Source organism: Oncorhynchus keta, chromosome 4 (genome assembly GCF_023373465.1).
Source record: "Oncorhynchus keta strain PuntledgeMale-10-30-2019 chromosome 4, Oket_V2, whole genome shotgun sequence".
Taxonomy (NCBI): Eukaryota; Metazoa; Chordata; class Actinopteri; order Salmoniformes; family Salmonidae; genus Oncorhynchus; species Oncorhynchus keta.
Window position 1 is genome coordinate 24840140 of NC_068424.1, and position 27824 is coordinate 24867963.

The following is a 27824-nucleotide window of genomic DNA, read 5'->3' on the forward strand; positions in this document are numbered from 1 at the left end:
ATTCCTCATTCTTTGACCCTATAGGCATCATCCAAGAACGACATCACAAAAATATGCAAAAAAGACACAGAGGTAAGTAACACGAGGTCATGTATTGTGTAAAATAATATGCTTTGTTTAAATTGAGCAGATGCTTTTGACTCTGAGAGACTGTATATTCTTTGCTGCTTTTCCCTGGCCTTTCCCTGGCCTTTTCCCTGGCTTTTACAAGATAAAAGGCAGTGTTAAGTCTTTACGGTCCATCTCAGTATCGTGCTCATCCCCACCCCTCTTTATGAGGTCATTTCCTGTCAGTGTAGCACTCCATCTTAGCTCTGATTGGAGCCACTCTCGTCAAAGGAAGAGAGTGAGCTCATCCAGTCTGCTGAGAAGATTTAGCTTAGCTATTAGCTTAGCATAGCGTAGGCTAGCAATGTGCTAGCAGAGGTCTCCTTTCATCTGGCTCACCTCCTCGTTCCAAACAAACAAACAAACAAAGCGGCGGGCTTAATGTTTGGTTTGGACCACAACCACAACCAAACTCCCCCCACCAGCTTTAATTAGGCACTGGCCCCTTTCATCTTGCCCTTTCATGAATCCTTGCGAGGGGAGCCAAAGCACGCAGCAGCATTGGCCTTTATGTTCCTCTGTGGTGTTGTTGGAAAGAAGCCAGTTAGTTTTCAGATTAAGTTTTAACAGTACTTAGGACAGAACTGTTTTTTTTTTTTAATCTGGTAATCAGGTAAGTTGACTGAAAACACATTCTCATTTACAGCAACGACCTGGGGAATAGTTACAGGGGAGAGGAGGGGCGATGAATGAGCCAATTGAAAGTGTGTGATTAAGTGACCATGATGGCCTTTTTGGGAATTTAGCCAGGACACAGGGTTAACACCCCTACTCTGACGATAAGTTCCATGGTATCTTTACTGACCACAGAGACTCAGGTCCAAAAGATGGCACCCTACACAATGTCCCCAATCACTGCCCTGGTGATGAGCGATAGAAAGAAAGAGGGATGGAGAGAGGGGTGGGGTGGAGAGAAATAGAGAGAGAGAGAGAGAGAGAGAGAGAGAGAGAGAGAGAGAGAGAGAGAGAGAGAGAGAGAGAGAGAGAGAGAGAGAGAGAGAGAGAGAGAGAGAGAGAGAGAAAGAGGGGGAGAGAGAGAGTGAAAGAGGGGGAGAGTGAGAGAAAGGGGGAGAGAGAGAAAGAGAGCTAAAGAGGGGGAGAGAGAGAAAGAGGGGGAGAGAGAGAGAAAGGGGGGGAGAGAGAGAAAGGGGGAGAGAGAGAGAGGGGGGGAGAGAGAGAGAGAAAGAAAGAAAGAAAGAAAGAAAGAAAGAAAGAAAGAAAGAAAGAAAGGGGGAGACCGAGAGAGGGGGAGAGCTAGAGAGAGAGACAGAGAAAGAGGGGGAGAGAGAAAGAAAGAGGGGGAGAAAGAGAGAAAGAGGGGGAGAAAGGGAAAGGGGGGAGTGAGAGAAAGGGGGGAGCGAGAGAGAGAGAGAGAGAGAGAGAGAGAGAGAGAGAGAGAGAGAGAGAGAGAGAGAGAGAGAGAGAGAGAAAGAAAGGGGAGACCGAGAGAGGGGAAAGAAAGAAAGAAAGAAAGAAAGAAAGAAAGAAAGAAAGAAAGAAAGAAAGAAAGAAAGAAAGAAAGAAAGAAGGGGAAACCGAGAGAGAGAGAAAGAGGGGGAGAGAGAGAAAAAGGGGGAGAGAGAAAGAGGGGGAGAGAGAGAGAAAGGGGGAGAGAGAGAAAGAGGGGGGAGAGAAAGAGAGAGAAAGAAATAGGGGAGACCGAGAAAGAGAGAGAGGGGGGAGAGATAAAGAGGGTGAGAGAGAGAGAGAGAAAGAGGGGGACAGAGGGGGAGAGAGAGAGCTGACACAATATTTTTTTTCAATTATACTTTTGATCACAAAATTATTTTTCTTCTCATTTCCAGAAACCACTCTACAGCTGTATCATCAAAAATGAAAGTAAGTTTCCCAAATCTCCATGACAAGCTGCTAGCCCAAGTCCATCAATCTGAGCGCAAATTTCCAGTGTGATTAAACATGGAGTCAGCTCAGGGCCCTTTGACCTCTGTGAGGAGGAAAAAAGTCACCTCTCTGCTTGACGAGCCGTGTTTACATGCCTGAAAGGCAAGGTCTTGACCTTTGGTCCGCAGAAATGATTTCATCTGTCATGGAGTCAGCCAGCCGATGAAACCCTTATTTGTATTCGGAGCTGCAATGTGGTGGTGTGAAACTGCCTTGCAGACAAGCCCACCACAGATGTGACAGACATGCCTTTGGGCGATTATGAGGATGTGAGGTCTTGGACTTCCCTGAAGTCTAGCAACTGAGGATCACCCCCAATGTTCACCATGCATATTTAATCAGACTATTCTCTAGGAAATCCTGGAAGTCTACTCTATTCTACTCTAATTCAGCAAAGAAGAATTCCTGATGCTTGAATGTCGATCATGTTTGCAATGTCTGTCATATATTTCATGAAGCTAAAGGCTATTTAAAAACAAAATAGACTAAATAGCCTTTATAATAATAATGATGAACTCTTTTCTATTCAATTCTGTTTACAATTCCATTGAAGTGAATGACTGATGGAAAGCAAATTGTAACTGTGTTGTCTGTCTGTGCTGCCTCAGTGGGCTCGGTGTGCTGCAGCTACGCAGGGAGACACACCAACTGCAGAGAGTACTGCCAGGCTATCTTCCGGACAGACTCCTCCCCCACCGTCTCTCAAATCAAAGCTGTCAAGGAATACTGCCAGAGCATCAGCCCAGAGCTCATTGGCTGTGTGGGCAACTACACCAAGTCTTACCCTATTAGAAGCCCCATAGACAGTAAGTATATCTATTACTGACCTATCAGGAGCTTCGTAGATACGGCGTATATCTAATACTGACCTATCAGGAGCTTTGTAGATCCTGAGGATATCTGTGCTTTGTAGCCTAGTGGTTAGAGCATTGGGCCAGTAACTGAAAGGTTGCTAGATTGAATTCCTGAGCTGACAAGGTAAAAAAAAATATGTTGTTCTGCTCCAGAACAGGGCAGTTAACCCACTGTTCCTAGGCCGTCATTGTAAATAAGAATTTGTTCTTCTCACTTGCCTAGTTAAATAAAGGTTGAATTTAAAAACAAAAAAATATTATAATAATCTGATACTAACCTATCAGCAACCCGATAGATAATGAGTAGTCTTATACCCAAATAATTGCCCAAGTAAATGCCCCTAAAGAATAAAGAATAATATATTTAATTGAATTTAAATACTAATCAATCAGGAACCCATTTAATATATCCAGAGTGTATCTTATGTCTGTGTTGCCTTCCTTCCATCATTGCCTATCACTAAGTTGTTTTGGTCCATCCAGGCCTGTACTGCTGCGACCGGGCAGATGAGCCCCACTGCCAGGTGGCATGCCGGCGTATCCTTCGCACCATGACCACGGAGCATGAGATCATGGAGGGCCTGATCGATGAGTGCGGCAGCCAGCCACTGCCCCAGGACCCGCTGTGGCAGTGCTTCCTGGGCAGCGCCCACCCCCCAACCAAGAGCGAGACGGAGACCTCCCCCACCGCCAAGATGGACGGCGCCAAGCTGCACTGCTGCTCCAAAGCCAATACCTCATTATGCAGGTTAGTTGTTTGTACTCTGATGAGATGCGTATAATAATAATATATATGCCATTTAGCAGACGCTTTAATCCAAAGCGACATTTTACATATTGGTGGTCCTGGGAGTTGAACCCCCTATCCTGCCATTACAAGGACTATGCTCTACCAACTGAGCTAGCTACAGAGCCTTGTGGAAACCACATTCATTTCAAGTTAACACATGAAGTGTTCCAAAAACCCATTTTCATGTAATCACATATGACAACATATAAAGCAAAATGAGATAACATGAAACTACACATGTGAAAACGTGTTTTCAGATTTCAGATTATTGCACATTTCAAGATGACTTTATACAGTTAGATGGTCCAGGAGGTTAGGCACACTCAAAGTTATGGAGATTTTTTACATTGTTCAAAGGCAGTGTACATTTGAGTCTGGTTTTACATTCTTGGGTTGTGTGTCTGTCTGTATGGTTAACTCGGGTTTTGTCAACCAAAAGGGATATGTGTCAGGAGATCAGCACCAACTGGGGCACTCAGACATGGCAGGAGTTTGACCAGATGTGCGAGTACAACCCTGTGGAGACGGATCTGATCACCTGTTTGGCCGACGTCAGGGAGCCCTGCCAGCTAGGCTGTAAGGACCTGGCCTACTGCACCAACTTCAACAACAGGTATGGTATATACCCAGCTACTACACCAGATAGGTAGATAGGTATTGATATCAGCTGTGCCCCACTAGAGATCCTAGTTCAAGTCCAGGCTCTGTCGCAGCCGGCCGCGACCGGGAGACCCATGTGGGCGGCGCACAATTGGCCCGGCGTCGTCCGGGTTAGGGGAGGGTTTGGCTGGCAGGGATGTTCTTGTCCCATTGCGCACTAGCGACTCCTGTGGCAGGGCTGGGTGCAATGCACGCTGACACGGTCGCCAGGTGCACGGTGTTTCCTCCGACATATAGGTGCCGCTGGCTTCCGGGTTAAGCGGACATCTGGTCAAGAAGCAGTGCGGCTTGGTTGGGTTGTGTTTCGGAGGACGCACGGCTCCCGACCTTTGCTTCTCCCGAGTCCGTATGGGAGTTACAGCAATGAGACAAGACTGTAACTACCAGTTGGATACCATGAAAAAGGAGTAAAAAATTGTTGTAAATAATGCAACATTTAATTTTTCTTGCTAAATGCATTTTTCTTCCACTTTGTCATTAAAGAGTATATTGTGTAGATTATTGACAAAAAAATGGCAATTAAATCCACTTTTATCCCACTTTGTAACACAAGAAAATGCGGAAAAACTCAAGGGGTTGGAATACTTTCTGAAGGGACTGTATTATTATAATAATAATAATAATTATTATATAGTTCCAATATATGACACTCTTAACAGAGTATTTTATGCATACATTTTTGTATGAGATCCTTGCAGCAAATTCACAACATTTGCATTGTTAGTGCCACGCTTTTACGAACTGAACCACACAGAACCACACAGGACCACACTGTACCAGACTGTACCAGACTGTACCAGACTGTACCAGACTATACCAGACCTACAATAGGTCTACAACAGGTCTGGTACCTACTATACTGTACTGACTAACTTAAAATCCCACGTCCACAATGACTGCATACATCCAAAAAGGAGTCTGTAGTCCTCTGTTGCATTGATGTGCCTTCTCATTTAATCACACGTCCAATTTCAACACATACAAACCACCCCGGGAAATGACAATGAGAGTGAAAGAGAAAAAGGACACGTAAATTATAAATGAGTCATTTCGTTAAACCAGAGTGTTACTCACAAATGGCCGAATGGTGAACTGGCATCCTGCAAACCCATGTTCTCCATCACCTCAAGCATTGGGCTGGTCTGACACAGGCTAGGCTAATAGGATGTTTTAGTCCTGGAGTGTCACAGGAAGGTCAGGGGAGAAGAAGAGGTTGGGTAGGGAGGGAGGGAGTGAGTGCGTCCACCCCACCATTTTCCCTAGCCCCGTGGTTGGTGGGTTAGTGGCTTCCATACATAACCCTATGTGCACCTCCAAACCCAAACTGGAACCAACAGCCTCGTAACCACATTAAATAATACACTGCAGTTAACACAATGACATTGGTACGTTTCATGTATTTATCTTTCTGTTTAAACGTTGGTTGTGAAACGAAGCCCTGTGTCTAGTCGATCCCATGCTAGTCATTATGGCTGGCCAACTGGTTGGGGCCGGGTGAAACCAAGACCTCTGGGGTCTCTTCAGAGAGACAATGACTAGTTGACGACGATGTTACTTTATAGGCTCTGTGAGTATTGTGGTTGCCTTCCATGACTTTGTACTAGGTTGTTTAGAGGTCACCGAGAAAGAAGGAAAGAGAAAAGGATAGAGAGACTGTGTGTGTGTGTGTGTGTGTGTGTGTGTGTGTGTGTGTGTGTGTGTGTGTGTGTGTGTGTGTGTGTGTGTGTGTGTGTGTGTGTGTGTGTGTGTGTGTGTGTGTGTGTGTGTGTGTGTGTGTGTGTGTGTGTGTGTGTGTGTGTGTGTTTATAGTTTATGGTATGTGGGTTCCCTTCGACAAATACACTTGACCTTGGAGGCCAGCCGTGTCACAGCTTGCTGCATCCTGGCTTGGGACAGGGCCTGAGACCCATGCGGGACGCCATCAAAGCCGGGCGAACTCACACAAACACACACAGTTCAACAGAATGATCCCCACTCGTGGACTCATCCCCACCAAGCACTGTCCACAAAGCTCCATTCCACCACCAGCCATTTGCTTTGTCCGGTTTCAAAAGGGACTGAGAAAATGTATGATTGGATACAAGGGGATCTGAAGAACATGAGCTACAGCCTTAAACTTCATCTCATCGCTTGATCTCTCTTTGTCTGTGATATAGTTTTACATGTCTGTTGACTGTATCGGTTACAACACAATAATAATGATAACCATAACGTCATGATTATCATGAACACTTGAATGGCAGCCCGGCAGGCAAACAATGTAATCAATGTTCAATCAAACAAAAAAAGTAATTGAAACTTCTCATGGTAGGCCCTCTTAGAGAAGATTTGGAAATCCCAAGTATTCCACGTATTATTTTCATTGGGGAAGATCAATGAATTCCTCTTTAGATGATGGCACCGCTGCTCCCCACTGTGGGATTTAGAGTACAGACAAAAACAAACGCTAGCTCTCATTTCCTTTGAAGGAGTCCCGGGGCCATTGCACTAGAGTCTCCCCCGGGGTTCAAAAGCTGGGGTGACCAGTGGCGTGGGGGCACAGTCGCAGTATGGAAGTTAAATAGGGCTGGAGGCATAAAAAAAACATTGTGACCTCTGTGTGTCTGTCTGGCTGTCTATCTGTCTGTCTGTCTATCCACCCGTCTGTCTGCCTGTCTGTCTGGACAATAGGGCCCAACAAAGCCCATGGCAGGAAGTCTCAATCCACATGCCAATCATTCTGAGAGGAGGGTGGAAGAGGGGGGCAGAGCTAGAGAGAAGGAAGTCGGGGAAAGAGGTCATGTACACACACCCAGGACCTAGGATGTTGACTCCGGTTGACTCAAGTTGACTAGACCACTATCTTAGATAAAAACTCTTCTAGTTCTAGTTATTGACTGAGAGTATGGAAACGGTTGCCATAAACACCATGCCTATTTTAAGTTGATCTTGAATTAGAATTTATTGAGTTATATGAGGAATAGCTGACTCACTGACTGTATTGATCCTGCTTGGTGAAAATGAAATGTATTTCATAACAATCCTAAATACCTGTGCTTTAATTGGAGTGACTTTCCTCCCTTTCCATCTGGGTGAAAGAAAGAGAGAGAGCGAGAATAGGAACGAGTCACTGTAAATAAAAGTGAAGATGTCATTAAAGTTTATTTTTGGGTGGAGTGGAAAACCTCTATGACCATTACCCACTACCCACCAATGGGGTCACGTTTGGTTCATGACCTGGAGCTGAGGTAAGGCTGTGGTCCCTCTGCTTGTGGTCAAGACCTCACTTTCCTTCCCCTCTCACACACACACACACACGCACACGCACACGCACACACACACACACACACACACACACACACACACACACACACACACACACCAGAGGTGTGGACTCCAGTCACATGACTTGGATTCATAAATGTAAAGACTTGAGGCTGACTTGATATAAAATAAAATAACTGAACCCTCAAGATATATATAAAATAAAATAACGACTTTGACTTGAGACTGATGACTTGAAATGATCTTTCCATGTTTTGTAACGTTTTGACACTCATTTTGTGGCACAGAGTTGCCGTGGATTACTCTCCACGCAGACAGAGACAGTATTTTACAAAAAGAAACACAACAGATTGGCTAGTGAAACATACACTCGGTCCTCTGATTGGACCAGAAAACTGTCAAACAGCACAGGTCGTGTGAGCTAGTGGTCCTCTTTTGAGGGGTGCGAGTATGAAACTGAATGGGAAGAATCCATATTGTTCATAGTTTACATATTTTAATAGATTACATAGGTAGGCTTTAAGTCTACCATTTGTATTTGATATTTATACATTTTCCTATTTGATCTGGTCATGAACATAGGTCTACGGCATTGCACCAAATGATTGTCTCAAAAACATCTTATCTGTGCTTCAGAACCAAAGAGTTGAGCGTCTTGACTGCTGACCAATGACCAGTCATCATTTGGCGCGCAAAGGCGGGCGCACATAATCAGATCAGTGACCAGAAAGCACTTGTTTAATTTTCTCCGGGTTATGCCCGACAGAAGCAGAGTAGCCTACGTTTACATTATCCATATAGAATTCAGTTTAGCAATCTGCTACGGACATATCTTTGCCAGAACAATAGGCTACATGGTGATTTCATTGATCATTTTCATATTTCAGAAAGTCCTAGTTTGGGTGAGTTAATTAGGCTATTTACATCAGTGCAGCGTACTGGCTACGTCTGAAGAGAGATGTAACATGCTTTCTAACCGCTGCATACAGCAGATCATCAACCTCTGCTGCTGTCACGTCCGTTGAATGGAAGGAACCAGGGCGCAGCGTGATGTGAATACATTCTTCTATTTATTAACGAAGAAACACTAAACAAACTATACAAAACAACAAAACGAATGTGACGCTATATACTGTATAAACAGGTGCAGACACAGGCAACTAACCATAGACATACATAAACACCTATATATTATACACCCCCCATAAACATACAAAACCCCTAGACAGTCCAAAAACACATACATCACCCATGTCACACCCTGACCTAACCAAAATAATAAAGAAGACAACTAGGCTGTATGATCCTGCTTGCTCTGGACATAACAGAAGTGACAAAACATCCCAGGAAGTAGGGGTTTTAGTTGATCATACTGGGCGACCGCTATAGCTGTCTGTAGCACCCCGCCATCCAACACAATTCATTTCATGTAAAGTTTTTTAATTATTTTATTTTTGACTTGACACTTGACTAGAAAAAACTTGTGACTGGACTTGACTTGCTCTTAGAATGCATGACTTGGACTTGACTCGAGACTCGTTCTACTTGTGACTGGACTTGATTTGCTCTTAGAATGCATGACTTGGACTCGACTTGAGACTCGTTCTACTTGTGACTCGACTTGAGACTCGAACCTTGTGACTTGAGACTTGCTTGTGACTTGAATAATAGTAACTTGGTTCCACCTCTGACACACAAACACACACACACGCACACACACACGCACACGCACACACACGGGCAAGGCAGCTTGAGTGACCAGTGGGAGATTTTAAAGGCTGTTATTAAATCAAGCACTGGCTGGAGATCAGCGCTAGACCAGATTCAACATCAGTCCCAGAAACATCCCTCCCTCACCCAGTGGAACCTACAAATCACCCAGCCCACACTGGACCTACATAAACCTACCAATCATCCAGCCCACACTGGACCTACATAAACCTACCAATCACCCAGCCCACACTGGACCTACATAAACCTACCAATCACCCAGCCCACACTGGACCTACATAAACCTACCAATCACCCAGCCCACACTGGACCTACATAAACCTACCAATCACCCAGCCCACACTGGACCTACATAAACCTACCAATCACCCAGCCCACACTGGACCTACATAAACCTACCAATCACCCAGCCCACACTGGACCTACATAAACCTACCAATCACCCAGCCCACACTGGACCTACATAAACCTACCAATCACCCAGCCCACACTGGACCTACATAAACCTACCAATCACCCAGCCCACACTGGACCTACATAAACCTACCAATCACCCAGCCCACACTGGACCTACATAAACCTACCAATCACCCAGCCCACACTGGACCTACATAAACCTACCAATCACCCAGCCCACACTGGACCTACATAAACCTACCAATCACCCAGCCCACACTGGACCTACATAAACCTACCAATCACCCAGCCCACACTGGACCTACATAAACCTACCAATCACCCAGCCCACACTGGACCTACATAAACCTACCAATCACCCAGCCCACACTGGACCTACATAAACCTACCAATCACCCAGCCCACACTGGACCTACATAAACCTACCAATCACCCAGCCCACACTGGACCTACATAAACCTACCAATCACCCAGCCCACACTGGACCTACATAAACCTACCAATCACCCAGCCCACACTGGACCTACATAAACCTACCAATCACCCAGCCCACACTGGACCTACATAAACCTACCAATCACCCAGCCCACACTGGACCTACATAAACCTACCAATCACCCAGCCCACACTGGACCTACATAAACCTACCAATCACCCGGCCCACACTGGACCTACATAAACCTACCAATCACCCGGCCCACACTGGACCTACATAAACCTACCAATCACCCTTTCCACACTGGACCTACATAAACCTACCAATCACCCGGTCCACACTGGACCTACATAAACCTACCAATCACCCGGTCCACACTGGACCTACATGAACCTACCAATCACCCGGTCCACACTGGACCTACATAAACCTACCAATCACCCGGCCCACACTGGACCTACATAAACCTACCAATCACCCGGCCCACACTGGACCTACATAAACCTACCAATCACCCAGCCCACACTGGACCTACATAAACCTACCAATCACCCGGCCCACACTGGACCTACATAAACCTACCAATCACCCAGCCCACACTGGACCTACATAAACCTACCAATCACCCAGCCCACACTGGACCTACATAAACCTACCAATCACCCAGCCCACACTGGACCTACATAAACCTACCAATCACCCAGCCCACACTGGACCTACATAAACCTACCAATCACCCAGCCCACACTGGACCTACATAAACCTACCAATCACCCAGCCCACACTGGACCTACATAAACCTACCAATCACCCAGCCCACACTGGACCTACATAAACCTACCAATCACCCAGCCCACACTGGACCTACATAAACCTACCAATCACCCAGCCCACACTGGACCTACATAAACCTACCAATCACCCAGCCCACACTGGACCTACATAAACCTACCAATCACCCAGCCCACACTGGACCTACATAAACCTACCAATCACCCAGCCCACACTGGACCTACATAAACCTACCAATCACCCAGCCCACACTGGACCTACATAAACCTACCAATCACCCAGCCCACACTGGACCTACATAAACCTACCAATCACCCAGCCCACACTGGACCTACATAAACCTACAAATCACCCAGCCCACACTGGACCTACATAAACCTACAAATCACCCAGCCCACACTGGACCTACATAAACCTACCAATCACCCAGCCCACACTGGACCTACATAAACCTACCAATCACCCAGCCCCCACTGGACGTACATGAAAGACACTTCATCCCCCCGTAGATCATTAAAGAAAATAGTCCTTGCCCAGCAACAAGTTTCTTCAGGAAGTAGTGCTTCTCGGGACCAGCCGTTGGTCTTTTGTTCCCTGGCTTGTATCTGGGATGTTTCTGCAGTGACTAACAGTAGTAAACAGTGGCCGTCCGGCTGCCCGGGGTGTGACATCATCACAGCCACATCCATGTGCTGTTGAGCTGTGGACACAGCATCTGGACTTACAGGGCAGAGTGACTGTGCAACCCATTAGACAGAGACAGCGGCAGTGTTGTGTGCTACATTTTGGTTTATATGGACATGGGTTTTTGTCTTCTGTAGTAAGATTCACTCTGTGACTCACTTTGTATCCATGTCCTAACCTCGAGTCGAAGCAACCTAGCACCCACCCCGAAAATGTTAACCGATTCTCTGTGTTTCTGTTGTGTGCACATTTGTATTCATTCTGATAGATGCGTGTTCTATTGAATCCATCTGCTAATTCTATCACGTCTCCTGGTCTTATTGACTCCAGGCCCACTGAGCTGTTCCGTAGCTGTAACATCCAATCAGACCAGGGCGCCATGAACGACATCAAGCTGTGGTCCAATGGGACGATCAAGATGCCCTTTATGAACATCCCCGTCCTGGACATCAGGAAGTGTCGTCCGGAGATGTGGAAGGCTGTGGCCTGCGCCCTGCAGATCAAACCCTGCTACAGCAAGTCCCGCGGCAGCGTCATCTGCAAGTATGTACCCTCTCTGTTCTCATTCTGTTAATTGACTTCACGTATTTAGTATGACTTTGGTCTAGTTTCCCAGACCCAGGTTAAGCCATCTCCTGGACTAAAAAGTTTCGAGTGGAGAATCCCCATTTAAAGTGCTTTTTAGTCCAGGGATTGGCTTAATGTGGATCTGCTGTTAATGCGTTACCATTTATCCCGCCTTTGAGAAAACATTCTATCTTGAAATCACCCACCTGGTAAAATAAAGTTAATAAATAGTTAAATAAGTACATACAGCATCCCACCTTCACCTTCAATCGACTCCCGTTGTCACAGTAAAAAGTCCCCCTCAGGAAACGACCGACAAAGTACCAGCTGGAACCTAAAACCACATGAACCAAATACAGGTGATCTCATATAGAGCGCTCTGCTGACACAACATGTAGTTAGATTGACTCAGGGAGGAGGATGTTGTGGTTTCTGCATGGCTTGACTCACTATCCCACCTCAGGTTATTTATGTGCAGATCCTTTGACTGAAAGCAAATCTTTTGATTGGAGCTTTTACCTCTGAGAGCAATCACACCTGGGTTTCTGTCAGGCTGAATGGGGTAGTTAGCATGTTAGTGACTGTGGTTAACACACCAGCATTTACCTGTACACTAGGCTAGCCCTCAGGGCTGTAACAGCCAATGCATGGAGGCCTTATCAATGTGGTCAGGAGCGTGTTCCAGCTGACAGGCTTTATTCACAGGTGCTACACGTGTGTGACAGTGGCCTTTTGTTGCACCTTTATTTACATTTGCATTTCTAGGGGGAGCCCTTGGGCAGACACACACACACATAGACAAACAGACAGACACACACACTCCTTCATTGTTCTGGAGGTAGGGGGGGATTAGGCCTCCTCACGCTACCCCTTTCAGAGTCATTCTTCCTGGGCTGCTTTGGGATGTCAGGGGGCCTGTCTGGAGCTCTGTATCCCCCGCCCAGGCTCTCCCCCCCTCTATACCCAGCCACAGAGGACAAAGACGGGATGTCAGTGAGCGATGGCAGGACAGAACCCCACATACATCAGTCAGGACTTAGATTGGCATGTTGTATTGGCCTTGTCCAGTACAACTAAACGCTGTGGCTCCGTTGTTCATGTCTGAGCAAGAAATGTGTGTGTGTGTGTGTGTGTGTGTGTGTGTGTGTGTGTGTGTGTGTGTGTGTGTGTGTGTGTGTGTGTGTGTGTGTGTGTGTGTGTGTGTGTGTGTGTGTGTGTGTGTGTGTGTGTGTGTGTGTGTGTGTGTGTGTGTGTGTGTGTGTGTGTGTGTGTGTGTGTGTGTGTGTGTGTGTCTATGTGTGTCTATGTGTGTACGTGTACATGAGTGTGTGCATGCATGCTTATGCCCATGTACAAATAATCTGTCTCTTTAAATAATTACTCATACACAGACTGTACAACTCAACTTAATCTCTTAATCTTCGGCTCTCGGGTGAATGACTTTTCTATCACACATAATTGTTTTGTCAATCCTATTTGGCTCAGTGTGTGGAATGCCAGGTGTACCATACTGATTACCTGCAGCACAAAGGTACGTTATTACATTAGCCCGCTCAAGGCAACAGAAACGCAACATGCATTCTTAACTCAGTGTGGGTAAGAAAAGCTGAGACCGCAATAAAGGACTAGAAAGGAAATTACACCCCAGGATGGCAAATCAACAGAGCAGACAGACGGTTGGGAATGTAACATATGGGCCAGTGGCAAGCCTGAGAGCAGCCCAAGTCACTTCAAACACAAGTCCAGCACTTTAATGTCTGCACCTAAGCTTTCCCGGCACTAGGAGGATGCTGTGCGATGTATGCAGGGAATAGGAATCTGTCTTGTGTTTCGTCTGACCTCACTTTCAATAATAGCCTTCTGCTGTATCTGTCAAGCCAGACGATGCTACAGTATGTCTCTGTTTGTATCCACAAGAATATGTGACCTGGCTAAACTCTACACTGGGTTAAAGTTCAGCATCTTTAAACGGTTTGAAACTGTTTTCAGATATGTGTTGCACTGAATCAAAATCTTTCACAGTCAAATACGAACTAGAAAGGAGTTTCAAGTTACATTGCATACGTTGCCGTAAATGATGCGTAGCCTTCGATCATTTCGAAACACCTTGCAGCGTTGCGATTAGGTTTGTAAAATTCAGCGAACTTTCAATAAATCCTGGTTGGATGATTCCGGATGTCCTGTTTATTCCCTACTAATTCCAGGAAAACCAGGGAATTTATTGAACATTCCCGGAATTATACAACCCTTCTTGCAATAGTGAATGTTCCTCACCCTGTCCTTCACTGGCCGTTTCCCCTGCTGTTGACAACCCTTCAGGTCGGACTGTGTAGACATACTGACACAGTGTGGTGACCACAAACGCTTCCACGAGGGACAGACAGCCGAGCGCATCTGTGAGATCCTGTCCCCCATAGACGACCCTGAACGCTGCATCCCCCTGGAGAGATATCTCAGTGAGTGGGACTGTGTGTGTGTGTGTGTGTCTTTGAACAACTAGCACTGTTACCTTACCGTTACCAATTGAAAGGACATACCGATTTAAATAATTCATATTCACACAATGAAAAAGTATTTTCATGATTACACATACATGCAAGGGAAAATGATTCATCTCAGAGTTCTCTAAAGCTTCAAATGAAATGTCTCATTCGTCTCCACACAGCTCCTAGCTCCCTGGGTAACATCATTGAGGAGGTCATCCACCCCTGTAACCCCAACCCCTGTCTCAGCAACCACCTCTGTGAGGTGAACAGGAAGGGCTGTCAGCCAGGACAGGACTGCCTGCCCTACTTCTGTGTGCCTGGTACAGTATAACGACATACCATACCGCCACGTAACCCGCATCTACTGTACATAGAGACACACTGTTTTGAGCTTGTTCTACGAAGTAGTATTTAACGGTATATCGTAACGTCTGTACTTTTTCCATACTACAAACACAATTTGGTAGTAGAATTTTGTTACTTTCGGTTCTTCTATCAAATCTGTCTCACCAACTAAATGTATTGAACTTATTAGAAAAGTAATTCATTTGCCCAAGTTTATAATAAAACAAACAGAATGCATCAGTGATTCGCATTCCCTGCAGCTTTCTGACCCAGATATCGATTCATAATTATCCGTTTTTGGATTGCGTAAACAACAACAGTAATTGTGTGATGGCGGGGATGCAGGGCTGTGTCCCAAACAAAACAACTGGAAGTGTGCTTGCTCTAGTTCCTCAACGGCACAGCTAGGAGAGATAAAATTAAAATAAACGTTTAGTTCAAGACTCTTCTTTGAGTCATAAAGTGCATTGAAATTATTTAGGAACTGTGCACACTTTGAGACTCCAGTTCGTCCTCTCACTCAAACCCTTGTCATTTTATTTGCCTTATGTTGAACCTACCCCACATTTTCCACGAATACTGTTATCATGTTACTGAATGTATCCAGAGTATTTTGAGATTTTGTTCTCAACAAATTTGGCAAAAAGTACAGCAAATGTAAAATGCACATAAAATCAACAGTGTAAACTGTTCCCTTTCAATTGCTACCATGGTTATGCACATGCTTTTCATATTTCTTCTGTAGGCCAATTCCCACGAGGGTGAAGTGTTAAGTTAAGCATTGTTGTGGACTTGTATAATTTTTCTATTAAAAAAGTGTGATTTTGAGAGTGACCCCCCCAAAAAAAAGGGACAAACCACAGTCCTTCTTCCTGCTTTCTTTTTTCAGTGGCATTGTTTTGTTATCGAGTATAACGATACTTAACCTGGTATCATGACATCACTGCTGCTAGGAGAAGGCAATGTGTCATAGCATACCATACCGTCTTGTGCCCCTAGGAGGCGCCTATGTCCACTGTAAATACATGTGTATGTGTGTGCAGGCTGTAAACTGGGCGAAGCCTCAGAGTTCCTGGTCCACCTGGAAGCCCGTATCCAGGTGCCCATGCGTAATGGGCAGGCGGGTTGCTTCGAGGTGTGTACCTGTGGCCAGAGTGGAAGGCTGGAGAACTGTGCTGAGATGCCCTGCATAGACACCTCCAAGACTTGCATTGTTGGGGGACAAAGAAAAAGTAAGCTGCCACTTACTTGTTCTAAATGGCTCGAATTCATGTGACACTTTTCAGTAGATCTTACTATTTTAAAAGCACAGAACACTTTACATTGTGTGAGGGTAGTTTTATTTACCCCATTCACCACCAATGTGTAGCATCCATCTTGTTTTCAGCACTAAAGGAACAATTTAGACATGCTGACATTGGGCACATTTGTTGTTATACGTCTGAAGCTGACAACTGACTGTTGGACCACAATTGTGTTCAGTAGGCACAAAACGGGAAAACTTGGAAGCACAATACCTGAACTAAAAAAAAAAGGAACCCTTATTTTTATATTCCGTGTCAAAACATTTTGCTACGCATGCCCTGCTGAACACGACCCAGGAGTTGACTTGGGACTGGAGAGAGTTCTCTGTGGAGGAGTTCTTGGTGCTGTTGTGCCTGGTTGTGAAAGTAAAATGCTTCCTGTAGTGTAAACATCACTGCCACTCTTCTTCTTCCCCTAGCAGCATGGCAACACTACATTAAAAAAAAATAACTAAAAATAAGGCACCCAACCAACCGCATGTTGGTATTTCCTTCCCGCGGTCTCCCTCTGGCCCGCCCTATATGTCAATACTGTGACTTGAAAGGAGCCTGCTGCCAGTCTCCTCTCTCTCTCTCTCTCTCTCTGTCTCTCTCTCTCTCTTCATCTCACACACACACACACACACACACACACACACACACACACACACACACACACACACACACACACACACACACACACACACACACACACACACACACACACACACACACACACACACACACACACAGTCTTCTGTGAACAGCAGGGAAGAATTCAGCATAGAGTAACCACATCCCCCTCTAGGCTACACATGGCCTTAGTCACTCTGTGATGTTGCCCCCTAGTGGCCTAGTGGCTAATCATAACCCCATAGAGAAACAACACTTTGAACAACAGGATTGTCTTTCATATCTAGGTTTTATATTAGCATTTTTTCCCCCTTCCCCCCTTTGTTTAATGTACCGGCTTTGAATCTACATTTGTTTGAACCCAAATCAGTTTATTGCTTTTGCTTTTATGTTTGTTTTCGCTCCGGTTCAAAAGGGGGGTCAGACGTTTCAGCCTTATTTGACACAGATGTGGTTTGCCTGAGAGTGAGAGTGGTGTGGCTTCGGAGTTCTTATATCCAGCATTAGGAGAGGAACATGAAGTAATCCTATAGGGAAGCCTTAGTTTAGTTAAAGATCATTCTTTTGTGTTTCAGATCCTAAAGGAATAAAGCTAAGGTATACCAGGACAGCCCAAACCCGAGGGTTGCTTTAACTTCCACAGACTGTCTTGTAGATGTGGCCTGTGTAGTCTAGCACTTAGAGCCGCAGACCCTGGAACACACATACTGTACCAGAGTCGGCATGGTTTCAAATCCCACCCACGCCCTACTGAATCGCAATCTTCCCTGCTATCTCTCCATTGTCCTATTTGTTCAATAAAAAAACAATAACAAATACCTAAGGGTTGGGACTGCCCCACGGACACAGCAGAAGAGTATCTTGTAGAAGTCAAGTCTCATATCAGCTCCCAGGTCTAATACTGTTGTGACGTGGTGAGGCTGGACCCAGGTGCAGAGAAGAGACCAGACGAGGAATCAGTGCTTAAGGATAAAGGTGGAACCATGACAACTGTAGGTGCCATGACCCAGATCGCATAGTTTAAGTCTATCAGCTGCTGGAGATCTCAAAGTGTCAGATAACAGTTACATTTGCAGCCCAATAACCACTGAAATCAGACAAGGTCTCACAGGGTGACGATGTGTCCTTGTCCCACAGACCATGGGACGTCCTTCAGGGTAGACTGCCACCCCTGTTCCTGCTTCGCTGGAGAGACCATCTGCTCCACCCGCCAGTGCCTCAGCGCCGACAGCTCAGACGAGGACCGCCGCCGCTTCACTGGTGTGTGTGTGAGAGAGAAACAAAGAACAGTGTGTGTGTTGATGATCTTGCTATAATGTTTATTTTTTCCTGATCCTGAAAGCATTTTCCCTAATCTCTCTCCCCCTTCCCTCTCTCTCTCTCTCTCTCTCTCTCTCTCTCCCTCTCTCCTCCTCTCCGTAGGGCTCCCATGTGGCTGCCCTGACCGCTTCGTGCCAGTGTGTGCCCGTAATGGCCGCACCTACCCCAGTGCCTGTGTGGCCCGCTGCATGGGCTTCAAAGACAACCAGTTTGTGTTTGGCCACTGCCGCAGCAGCGACCCCTGTTCCCCCAACCCCTGCCAGAAGAACCAGAGGTGAGATAATCCATCACTCCTTCTTTCCTTCAATCGTTTGTTTATTGGAATAATGACTGATTCAACACAATTGGATTAGTGAGTGCAGAGGTTCCACTATGTGCATCCCATGTCCGATCAATGATTACTTCAAGGAAGGAAGGTAGGGAGGATGCATTTTCAAAGCATTCCATACAGCCTTAGTGGATAAGACTGGACACCTCCACTCTAGAGGACGCTATATCTCTCCTAACAGAGGCCTTGAGCCCTGATCCTCTTCCATCTCAGTCAACTAGCAATGTTCCCTCAAAAAAATGTAGACGTTGAGCAAATTTCAGGTCTGCTGAGCGCAAACTTGAATGTTGTGAAAATTCTGGGCAACGCGTTTACTGTGAACAATGAGGCTGTACCCACTTTAAGTTACAGTTTTAACAGTGGTCAAGTAGGCTACTGTGGCTATTTGATCATAATGCAGGCCTACCAGAGTGGCCTACCATTAAAAAACATGGAGACAATGTATCCCATAACATTTTAACATGGAAATAGCTGTTCTATCATTCAGCCTACAGTAGCAGCCAATGTGTGGTTTTCATGTAGGCCTAGATTCCATTCAGGGCTCGGCATTAACCTGTTTATCCACTTATCCTACAGACAAGGAGGCGACTGAATTTTTTTTGTGTTTTTTGATACAATAAACCACTTTACAAAATCAAATGCATTATTATTCCCATACCATTATTACAGAGAATCAGACAAATGATGCTACCCTCTGCCTATTAGCTACTTAGCTTATTCAAGCCTGTCTCAAAATACAACACTGGGAGAGAAAAAATCACTACCTGACTTGCTTTTCAAAAATGTTTAGAAATGCACACATTTCGTGTGCTTGTAGGAAGCAATCCCTTCCCTATTGCTGACTAGAAATTATCTCGAACTGGGCTAATAACTTAGTAACTACTGCACCAAAGGATATGAACAAAATGTGCACACATGGCTACATGCAGCTCTCGCTTTGATCTCAAAACAAGTGCATCTACTCATGACTGCGCATGCTGTAAACCCAGTCCAGTTCAAGGTGAATGGCACAGATCCATATATGGCAATGGTCTATTTGCATATCGGCCTACAGGAGCTCTGATTGTTTATGCCGCGCCGGTCTGTGTAGAGTACTGGCTGAGTCGTATGTGTCAATGCAATAGATTTCTACTCTGATGCATTCTGCCTACAACATAATCTCTTGCATAGTTTGTTTTGTTTCAGTATGTTGCATTGAAAGTGGCTAATATGGAGTTGATTCAATCACAATTTCCACATTAAAGGGAAATGTTGACAGTGTGAATAACAGGGAAATCTCTAGAACAGTGGTCACCAACCATTTCTGAGTCAAGATCACTTTCTGAGTCAAAATGCAAGTCGAGATCTACCACCCTGATTTCTTTTAACATGACTTAAAAAACGTAAGCCTATGCAACATTAACCAATTATAAACAGCCATGTAGCAATGAGGTTTGTGCAGTAAGTTTTACCTGCATCTGATGGTCATTCCTCGATATTAAAAAAGACCAAAGCCGCTAAAAATAACAACAGCGCAAGCCCATAGATACACTTTCCTACTCATTCATTACTGCTGCAGTACTTGTTGTAGCGCTGAGTGGAAGTAGGAAGAACACACATTTTATAGCTTATAAAAGTGTTGAATACAAAATGTTGACAGTGCTGAGTGAGAACTTAAACATGAACTCACTCATAAAAACAGCAGCTCTTTGCTGTGTTCGTTGACAGTCTCTCTCTACTCATGGTTTTAAAAATGTTGAAATCTAACAGTATCAACTTCGCTGTAGATTTATTTTATGCCTGCAGAGATGGTAATCTGAGCCATCCGATTGGCCAGCGGTAGACCTATAGTGCACTTGATCTGCTCTCTGGGCCCGCCAGGAAGGAAGAGTTTGTACCTTCAGACACAGTAAATGGTGAAAAATGGCAACAGTTCGCCTACCCGGTGCGGAGGGCTGCTGAATCCGGTGCACCTACAGCCAACAGCCCAAGACAAATAAAAAAGTTATTCATTTGTTTTTTTACATAAATGTTTGGCGATTGACTAGGAATGCCTTGGAGATCGGCTGGTTGGTTACCACTGCTATAGAAAGTTGAGTGCAATCTCGTGCTTCTCTCTTGTGGGCTAATATTTGTTCTGCGTGGCAGTCCCAGGAAGCTGCGCTGCAGTCTCAGGGCTGCTGCAGGCAGGCGCGCAACTTAGAGGGAACATTGTCCACGAGTGTTATTTCCTCTCTTAATAGATCCTATTTTCCTGCACCCTTCTCTTCTCTTCCACTTTTTCTTGAAATCCCCCTCTCAAACTGCCTCGTATCCAGTGGTTGTTTATTCAGGTGTGGCCAGGCTGTGTGTCCCCCTGTGGTTGCCGGCGGTAACTGTGTCATAAGGCGCGCCTGTATGGGGTGTGTTGTAACCCTCCCCTCCGGAATGGCCTTGAGCTCCCAGAGCCCTGAGGGTCACTCCCTCTTCCCCAAACAGCGTCATCCATCTAACATCATTGCCTCTTCCTCAAAGAGCATCATCTATCTAACATCACTCCCTCTTCCCCAGACAGCATCGCACATCTAACATTGCTCCCTCTTCCCTAGACAGCATTGTCCATCTAACATTGCTCCCTCTTCCCCAGACAGCATCGTCCATCTAACATCACTACCTCTTCCCCAGACAGCATCATCCATCTAACATCGCTCCCTCTTCCCCAGACAGCATCGTCCATCCAACATCGCTCCCTCTTCCCCAGACAGCATCGTCCATCCAACATCGTTTCCTCTTCCCCAGACAGCATCGTCCATCTAACATCGCTCCCTCTTCCCCAGACAGCATCATCCATCTATCATCGCTCCCTCTTCCCCAGACAGCATCGTCCATCTAACATTGCTCCCTCTTTCCCTGGATGGCACATTATTAGGACCATAGAGATCCTATTAAATTACTATTATTATTATTCTAATTCCTAATTCTATGGTTAGGACACACTCCTTAACCACACATGGCTCCGTGTTAACTCCTATTACTACGAACATCAGAGCTGGTCTGTCACACCCTGATCTTTCACCTGTCTTTGTGCTTGTCTTTGTGCTTGTCTCCACCCCCTCCAAGTGTCACCAATCTTCCCCATTATCCCCAGTGTATTTTTACCTGTGTTCTCTGTTTGTCTGTTGCCAGTTCCTTTTTTATCTTTGTGAAACCTACCAGCGTTTTCCCCCTTGCTCTTGTTCCTGTTTTCTAGTTTTCCCGGTTTTGACCATTCTACCTGCCCTGACCCTGGGCCTGCCTGCCGTTCTGGACCTTTTGCACCCTACCAGGATTACTGAACTCTGCCTGCCCTTGACCTGTCGTTTTGCCTGCCCGTGTACTAGTAATAAACTTTTGTTACTTCGACACTCTCTGCATCTGGGTCTTACCCAAAACGTGATACGGACGCATTTTACCCCCCTCTCCCCTCCACACAGTAAAGAAGAATGTGTTTTGGCATCATTCCTTATGTAAAGCACTGACAACTCATTCTATAATGTCTCCCCTTGGCCATCTGTTCAAAGGCACAGAGAGTTGGTGGGATCTCTCAAACATTTGTTATTTTTCCGTAAACAAGGTGATAAAAATCTAGCTGTGGCCTGCAGACCACCTGATTGGTGCTGAGGTACGGATGCAGGGATGGTTACCTTGGAGATAGGGGGGCTGTGGTGGAGAAAGAGAGAGAGGGTCCCTCATTTTTTACCTAAAATTTTGCTTGTTTTGTATAGTTCAACTCAACTGTGTACAAAAGGGCAGGGCTCATTAGGTTTCATAGATTTTCACTCTGTGTTTCCCATCGAAAATCAGCATTAATGTACTGATATAAATACGTCAACATATTTACTACATTCCCCTAAAGATAGGTACCATTATGATTATAATATGGTTTATGTTTTAAATAAAGGAGTAAATGGGGTAATTCACATGGTAAAAAAAGCACTGATGTCTGCTGTGAGAATAACACACCATTAAGGTACACTACTTCACAATAATAATCAGGAACATCAGTGCTCAACTCAAACCAAAGGACCTACACTACTTGAAAAGAATAGTTGTGTACACTGACGAAAGTGACAGCTGTAACGCGTCCATGTTTTGGACTTCCACTGCTTAAAATAATCACTAAATGAACCCCCTTTCCCCCCCTCCTTCCGCTGGTCCTCAGGTGCATTCCCAGCCGTAGAGTGTGCCTTACAGACATGGTTGACTACCACTGTCCCCAGTATGAGTGTGTTGGTCGTCCCTCCGGCTGTGGCAAGATTCACATGGACCTGGCCTGCGACACAGACAACGTGGAGCACCCCAACCTCTGTCAGCTCCTCCAGATGGACAAGACCCTGGCCTATATGGGCCACTGTCAGGTAACAGCTAGACCAGGAGTATTTAAATATGTACCCTCCAAGATCAAATCAAATCAAATCAAACGTTATTGGTCATGTACACGTGGTTAGCAGATGTTATTGCGGGTGTAGCGAAATGTTTGTGCTTCTAGTTCCAGCAGTGCAGCAATATCTAACATGTAATCTAACAATTCCACAACAGCTACCTAATACACACAAATCTAAGTAAAGGAAGGGAATAAGAATATATACATATAAATATATGGATGAGAAATGACAGGGGCATAGGCAAGATGCAATATATGGTATAAAATACAGCATATAAATATGAGATGAGTGATGCAAGATATGTGAACATTATTAAAGTGGCATTATTAACGGAACTAATGATCCATTGATTAGAGTGGCCAATTATTTCAAGTCTGTATGTAGGCAGCAGCCTCTCTGTGCTAGTGATGGCTGTTTAACAGTCTGATGGCCTTGAGATAGAAGCTGTTTTCCAGTCTCTCTGTCCCAGCTTTGATGCACCTGTACTGACCTCGCCTTCTGGATGATAGCGGGGTGAACAGGCAGTGGCTCGGGTAGTTGTTGTCCTTGATGATATTTTTGGTCTGCCTGTGACATCGGGTGCTGTAGGTGTCCTGGAGGGCAGGTAGTTTGCCCCTGGTGATGCGTTGGGCAGAACGCACCAGCCAGACTACTGCTGGTTTTCTATTCTACCTGATAATTAATTGCACCCACCTGTTGTTCCAGGTCAAAATGGGTCCCTGATTATAGGGGAAGAGTGGAACTGGAACTGTCTTCAAGGTCCAGATTTTAATATGAGGGAGCTAGAACCTGTCCTGCATGGGCCATTGTCGGGTAACAGTTTGACAGTTAGCCAAAGCAACTTGTTGAAGTAGAACATTTGAAACTTGCTTTCCAAGTTTCCATAACATCTGCACCAACCTTTTCTGAGTCAGGATCACTATCTGAGTCAAAATGTATGCAGAGATCTACCGCTCTAATTTTTTATTAACATGACTTAAAAAATGGAAGCTTATCGGAACTCGAGTCGCACCGCATTATTTCAGCCTCATGCACAAATTCATGTTGTTGCTCTTATGAACAGAGAAATTGAAATATTCCTTGATATTAAAAAATACCCAAGCCGCTAAAAATAACAACAACGCAAGCCTATAGATACATTTTCCTACTCATTCATTACTGCTGCAGTACTTGTTGTAGCTCTGAGTGGAAGTAGGAAGAACGCGCATTTTATGGGTTATACAAGTTGAATACAAAATGTTGACAGTGCTGAGTAAGAACTTAAACATGAACTCACTCATAGAAACAGCATCTCTTTGCTGTATTCGTTGACAGTCTCTCTCTAGTCATGGTTTTAAACGTTTTGAAATCTCACAGTATCAATTTTGCTGTAGCTGTATTGTACGCTGCTAAGTTACTGCAGACTCGGTCATCTGAGCATTCTGATTGGCCAGCAGTGGAATAGTGCACTTGATTTCCTCTCCACGGCCACCGGGAAGGCAGAGTTTGTACCTTCAGACACATGAAGTGGCAACAGTTTGCCTACCCGGCGCGCAGGGCAGCTGAATTTGCTGCACCTATCACCAACAGCCAGAGACTAATAACAAAATAGGAACTCAAGGCTTTATCGTTGTGTTTTTTACAGAAATGTTTGGCGATCGACTAGAAATACCTTAGAGATCAACAAGTCGATCGACTGGTTGGTGGCCACTGCGCTAAATTGACTATAAATGTTGACAGTGTTTAAGGGCTTTTGGACAATTCAATACATGTAATTCATTTGTGATGAGAAGGCATGCCAGAACTCATAAGGAGAGGCAGCAATAGGTAGCATTGTAACACCTGCTATATAGCATTAAACAGTGAGCTATTTGAAAATCGCCCTACTGGAGGGAGCTGCACAGCATGTAGTCAATCACACAGAAAATCCTTGTTTTTAGAGTCTCTGAAAAGCTTTTCTCTGTTTGTGTTCGTGAACGCTTAAATGGAGAGCCTGCATTCAGAGGTAGGATAACAAGGCCCAGCTGTTGCAACACAAACACACACACATACTCCAAATGTGCATATCCTACCTCCAGTAACTGACTGAGTATGTATGTTTTTGCCATGGTTTATGAGAGGAGGCAGATATCCCAGCCCACCAAAAGCTGAAATACCCTATGGCTTTGTCTAATAAAATAATATGTTGCATTTAGGTTCTTAGTCTGCCCATGCACTTAGTCTACCTGCAGACACATACATCTCCTGTGTAGGACTGTGCTTGTACATGATACAGGCAAAATCCCCCCATGTTTGTGTGTGTGTGTGTTTGTGAAAGTGGAGAATTAAAGCTGAAAGTTGAATTCAAGTGGTTATTTAGTGTTTAGGGCCTGGTAGGATCATGTTTCTCCATTGCGGTCGCTCACAACATCAGCCTGATGGCGTCCAATACACCTGGTGTGATATAGAAACAAATGGGCTCCCTATGTGACTAATTGGAGTAGCTTACCTTGATTAAGTTTATCTGGATATGAGTGACGTATTATGAAGAGTAGAAAGGTCACGTGTATTTATGTTTTTATATATGATATTTTTCACAAAATACATTAATAAGGGCTGAATCCTAACTCAAACTTTCTTGTGTCTGTGTGTGTATGTGTTTGGGTTCTGTGCAGGATGCCTGTAAAAAGGCGCGGCCTGTGTGCGGCCACAACGGCGAGACATACAACACAGTGTGCGAGGCCTACTCGGACCGCGTTGCCGTGGACTATCAGGGGCGGTGCCACGCCGTGGGGGCGGTGGCAGAGTTTGCCTCTGACTCAGGCTGTGACATGATCCCCTGCCCCGCCCTGTCCACCCCGGGTTGCATCCCTGTCACACCACCCGGTCAGTACAATAGAGACAGAAATCATATAATATCTAATGTTTTATTTAATTCCGTGGTCAGTACACTCAGTGGCGCAGCCACGTTCACTTTGACATATAAATGCTCTCATGTTATACTTAGGATTTTTCCACACAGGAACACAAATCTTATTACGATATTGTTGTGATTGACTCCTAACCTCTGACCCCTGACAACTTGGTGGCAACCCCTTCCTCTCACAGGTGCATGCTGTCCTCTGTGTGCGGGCATGCTGCAGATCCTGTGGAACAAGGAGCAGATTAACAACTTTGCTAAGGTCAGCACCTTCTGACATGCTCCTCACTTATTTGGGTCCCAGGCTGTGTTCCATTTCAGAAAAGTTGTCCCCTTCCCTCTCACTTTTCCAACCAGCTGGCTGCTTTGTTGGATTTTAATATTAAAAAGAGGTTGTTTTTTTTTACCTTTATTTTACTAGGCAAGTCAGTTAAGAACAAATTCTTATTTTCAATGACAGCCTAGGAACAGTAGGTTAACTGCCTGTTCAGGGGCAGAACAACAGATTTTGTACCTTGTCAGTTCGGGGATTTCGGTTACTAGTCCAACACTAACCACTAGGCTACCCTGCCGCCCCAGTTGAAAGGTTTCCTGTTGTGTTATATATGTTGAACATTTACGAACAATTGTTTTGCTGCATATCTGAATCTAAACTGTCGACACTACTTTGTGGATTGAAGAGGACTGTCTATGTATAAGTAGGGTTGCAAAATGTAGGTACATTTCAATAAATTCCCTGGTTTTCCAGAAATCATGGTTGGAGGATTCCGGATTTCCTGCTTATTAACTCATAATTCCCGGAATCCTAAAAACTGAGCATTAGGAAAACCCAGAGAATTTATTGAAAGTTTCCAAAAATGTGCAACCTTAGGTATAAGCAATAGCTCCACCAACTGCGGAATTCTGTGTGCAGGCTTTTGTTATACGGTCATGCTTCTAAACACTAGATTCTGCTAATCAAGGGCATAGTGTCAGGTATGATTGTGCAGGGCTGGAATAAAAGCCTGCAAACCCAGTTGACTAGGTCTTACTCAACTGGGATTAGCCACCCCCTTGGCATCGACTGTTGATTTTGAGCTGTAATGACACCAATCGACCACTAGAGTGAGGCCTAGATCCAAAATACCAAGCATCAACATCACATGTCTTCCTCTGGAATTCTTCGCCAGTTTGAAATGACTGGGTCGGGCCGCAGCTTTAAGGGCAAATGCCCAGAAATGCCTCGTATACATGCTTATAACAGCTAATAAGCTAAAAAAAACAAACATGTAATTCAAAGCAGGTTCGTTATAAACCTGGGCTATTAGTCTAATTTCCAACACAAACATCTTATCAACGTTAAGTCTAGAACATAAACCTGCTAATCGCAAACAAATTGCCTTTGGATTTGGGCCTAGACGACATGACTCACTCAGACAAGCAATGGATATACACATCATAGTTTTTCCAACCAATCCTCCATATTGGTGTCAAACATTCCATGACAGCAGGCACTATACTGTAAGACATTCATTGCCCTTTCAACTTCTGTTCACAAAGGTATTTCATATTTCTTAATAATTGGGGATGAATAACATGTATTGACCACATTCAGCACGAACTTGAAGAAACCCGCAGTTCAGTTTTCCTTTATCTGCAATGAATTGAATCTCAAACTTTTCCCCCTCTGGCTCTGGTTCTGTGTGACTGTGTTTGTCCTCCTGGTTTGGTGTTGCAGTTGAACAGGAAGCAGCCAGTGACGGTCCATGACATCCTGAGGATCCTGCGTCTCCACATCTCCGTGCCGCAGTGTGACATCTTCGGCTACCTGAGCATCGACTCAGAGATCATCGTCCTCATCGTCCCAGTGGACCAGCAACCCACCCCACTGCAGGTACGCACACTTACGCAGACACTGAGCTAGCTAGTTTGCGGTGCACGCTAATAGCTTTCCTTCGGGGATGTCACCAGCTCTGAGACCTTGA

The 27824-nt window shown here is 45.0% G+C and overlaps 1 protein-coding gene across 1 annotated transcript in view; it reads left to right on the forward strand.

Moving 5' to 3' along the window:
* The window catches only part of LOC118371746 (reversion-inducing cysteine-rich protein with Kazal motifs), a 56940-nt gene that overhangs the window by 25576 nt on the left and 3540 nt on the right, over nucleotides 1–27824 (forward strand). Inside the window, exons 6-20 of the mRNA XM_035757317.2 lie at nucleotides 25–72; nucleotides 1914–1947; nucleotides 2619–2816; nucleotides 3348–3612; nucleotides 4094–4267; nucleotides 11969–12181; nucleotides 14525–14661; nucleotides 14871–15011; nucleotides 16080–16268; nucleotides 18090–18212; nucleotides 18375–18546; nucleotides 22760–22955; nucleotides 25616–25826; nucleotides 26049–26122; nucleotides 27578–27733. Of these exons, the coding sequence (XP_035613210.1) occupies nucleotides 25–72; nucleotides 1914–1947; nucleotides 2619–2816; nucleotides 3348–3612; nucleotides 4094–4267; nucleotides 11969–12181; nucleotides 14525–14661; nucleotides 14871–15011; nucleotides 16080–16268; nucleotides 18090–18212; nucleotides 18375–18546; nucleotides 22760–22955; nucleotides 25616–25826; nucleotides 26049–26122; nucleotides 27578–27733 (2331 nt within the window). The remainder of the gene's footprint in view (nucleotides 1–24; nucleotides 73–1913; nucleotides 1948–2618; nucleotides 2817–3347; nucleotides 3613–4093; nucleotides 4268–11968; nucleotides 12182–14524; nucleotides 14662–14870; nucleotides 15012–16079; nucleotides 16269–18089; nucleotides 18213–18374; nucleotides 18547–22759; nucleotides 22956–25615; nucleotides 25827–26048; nucleotides 26123–27577; nucleotides 27734–27824) is intronic.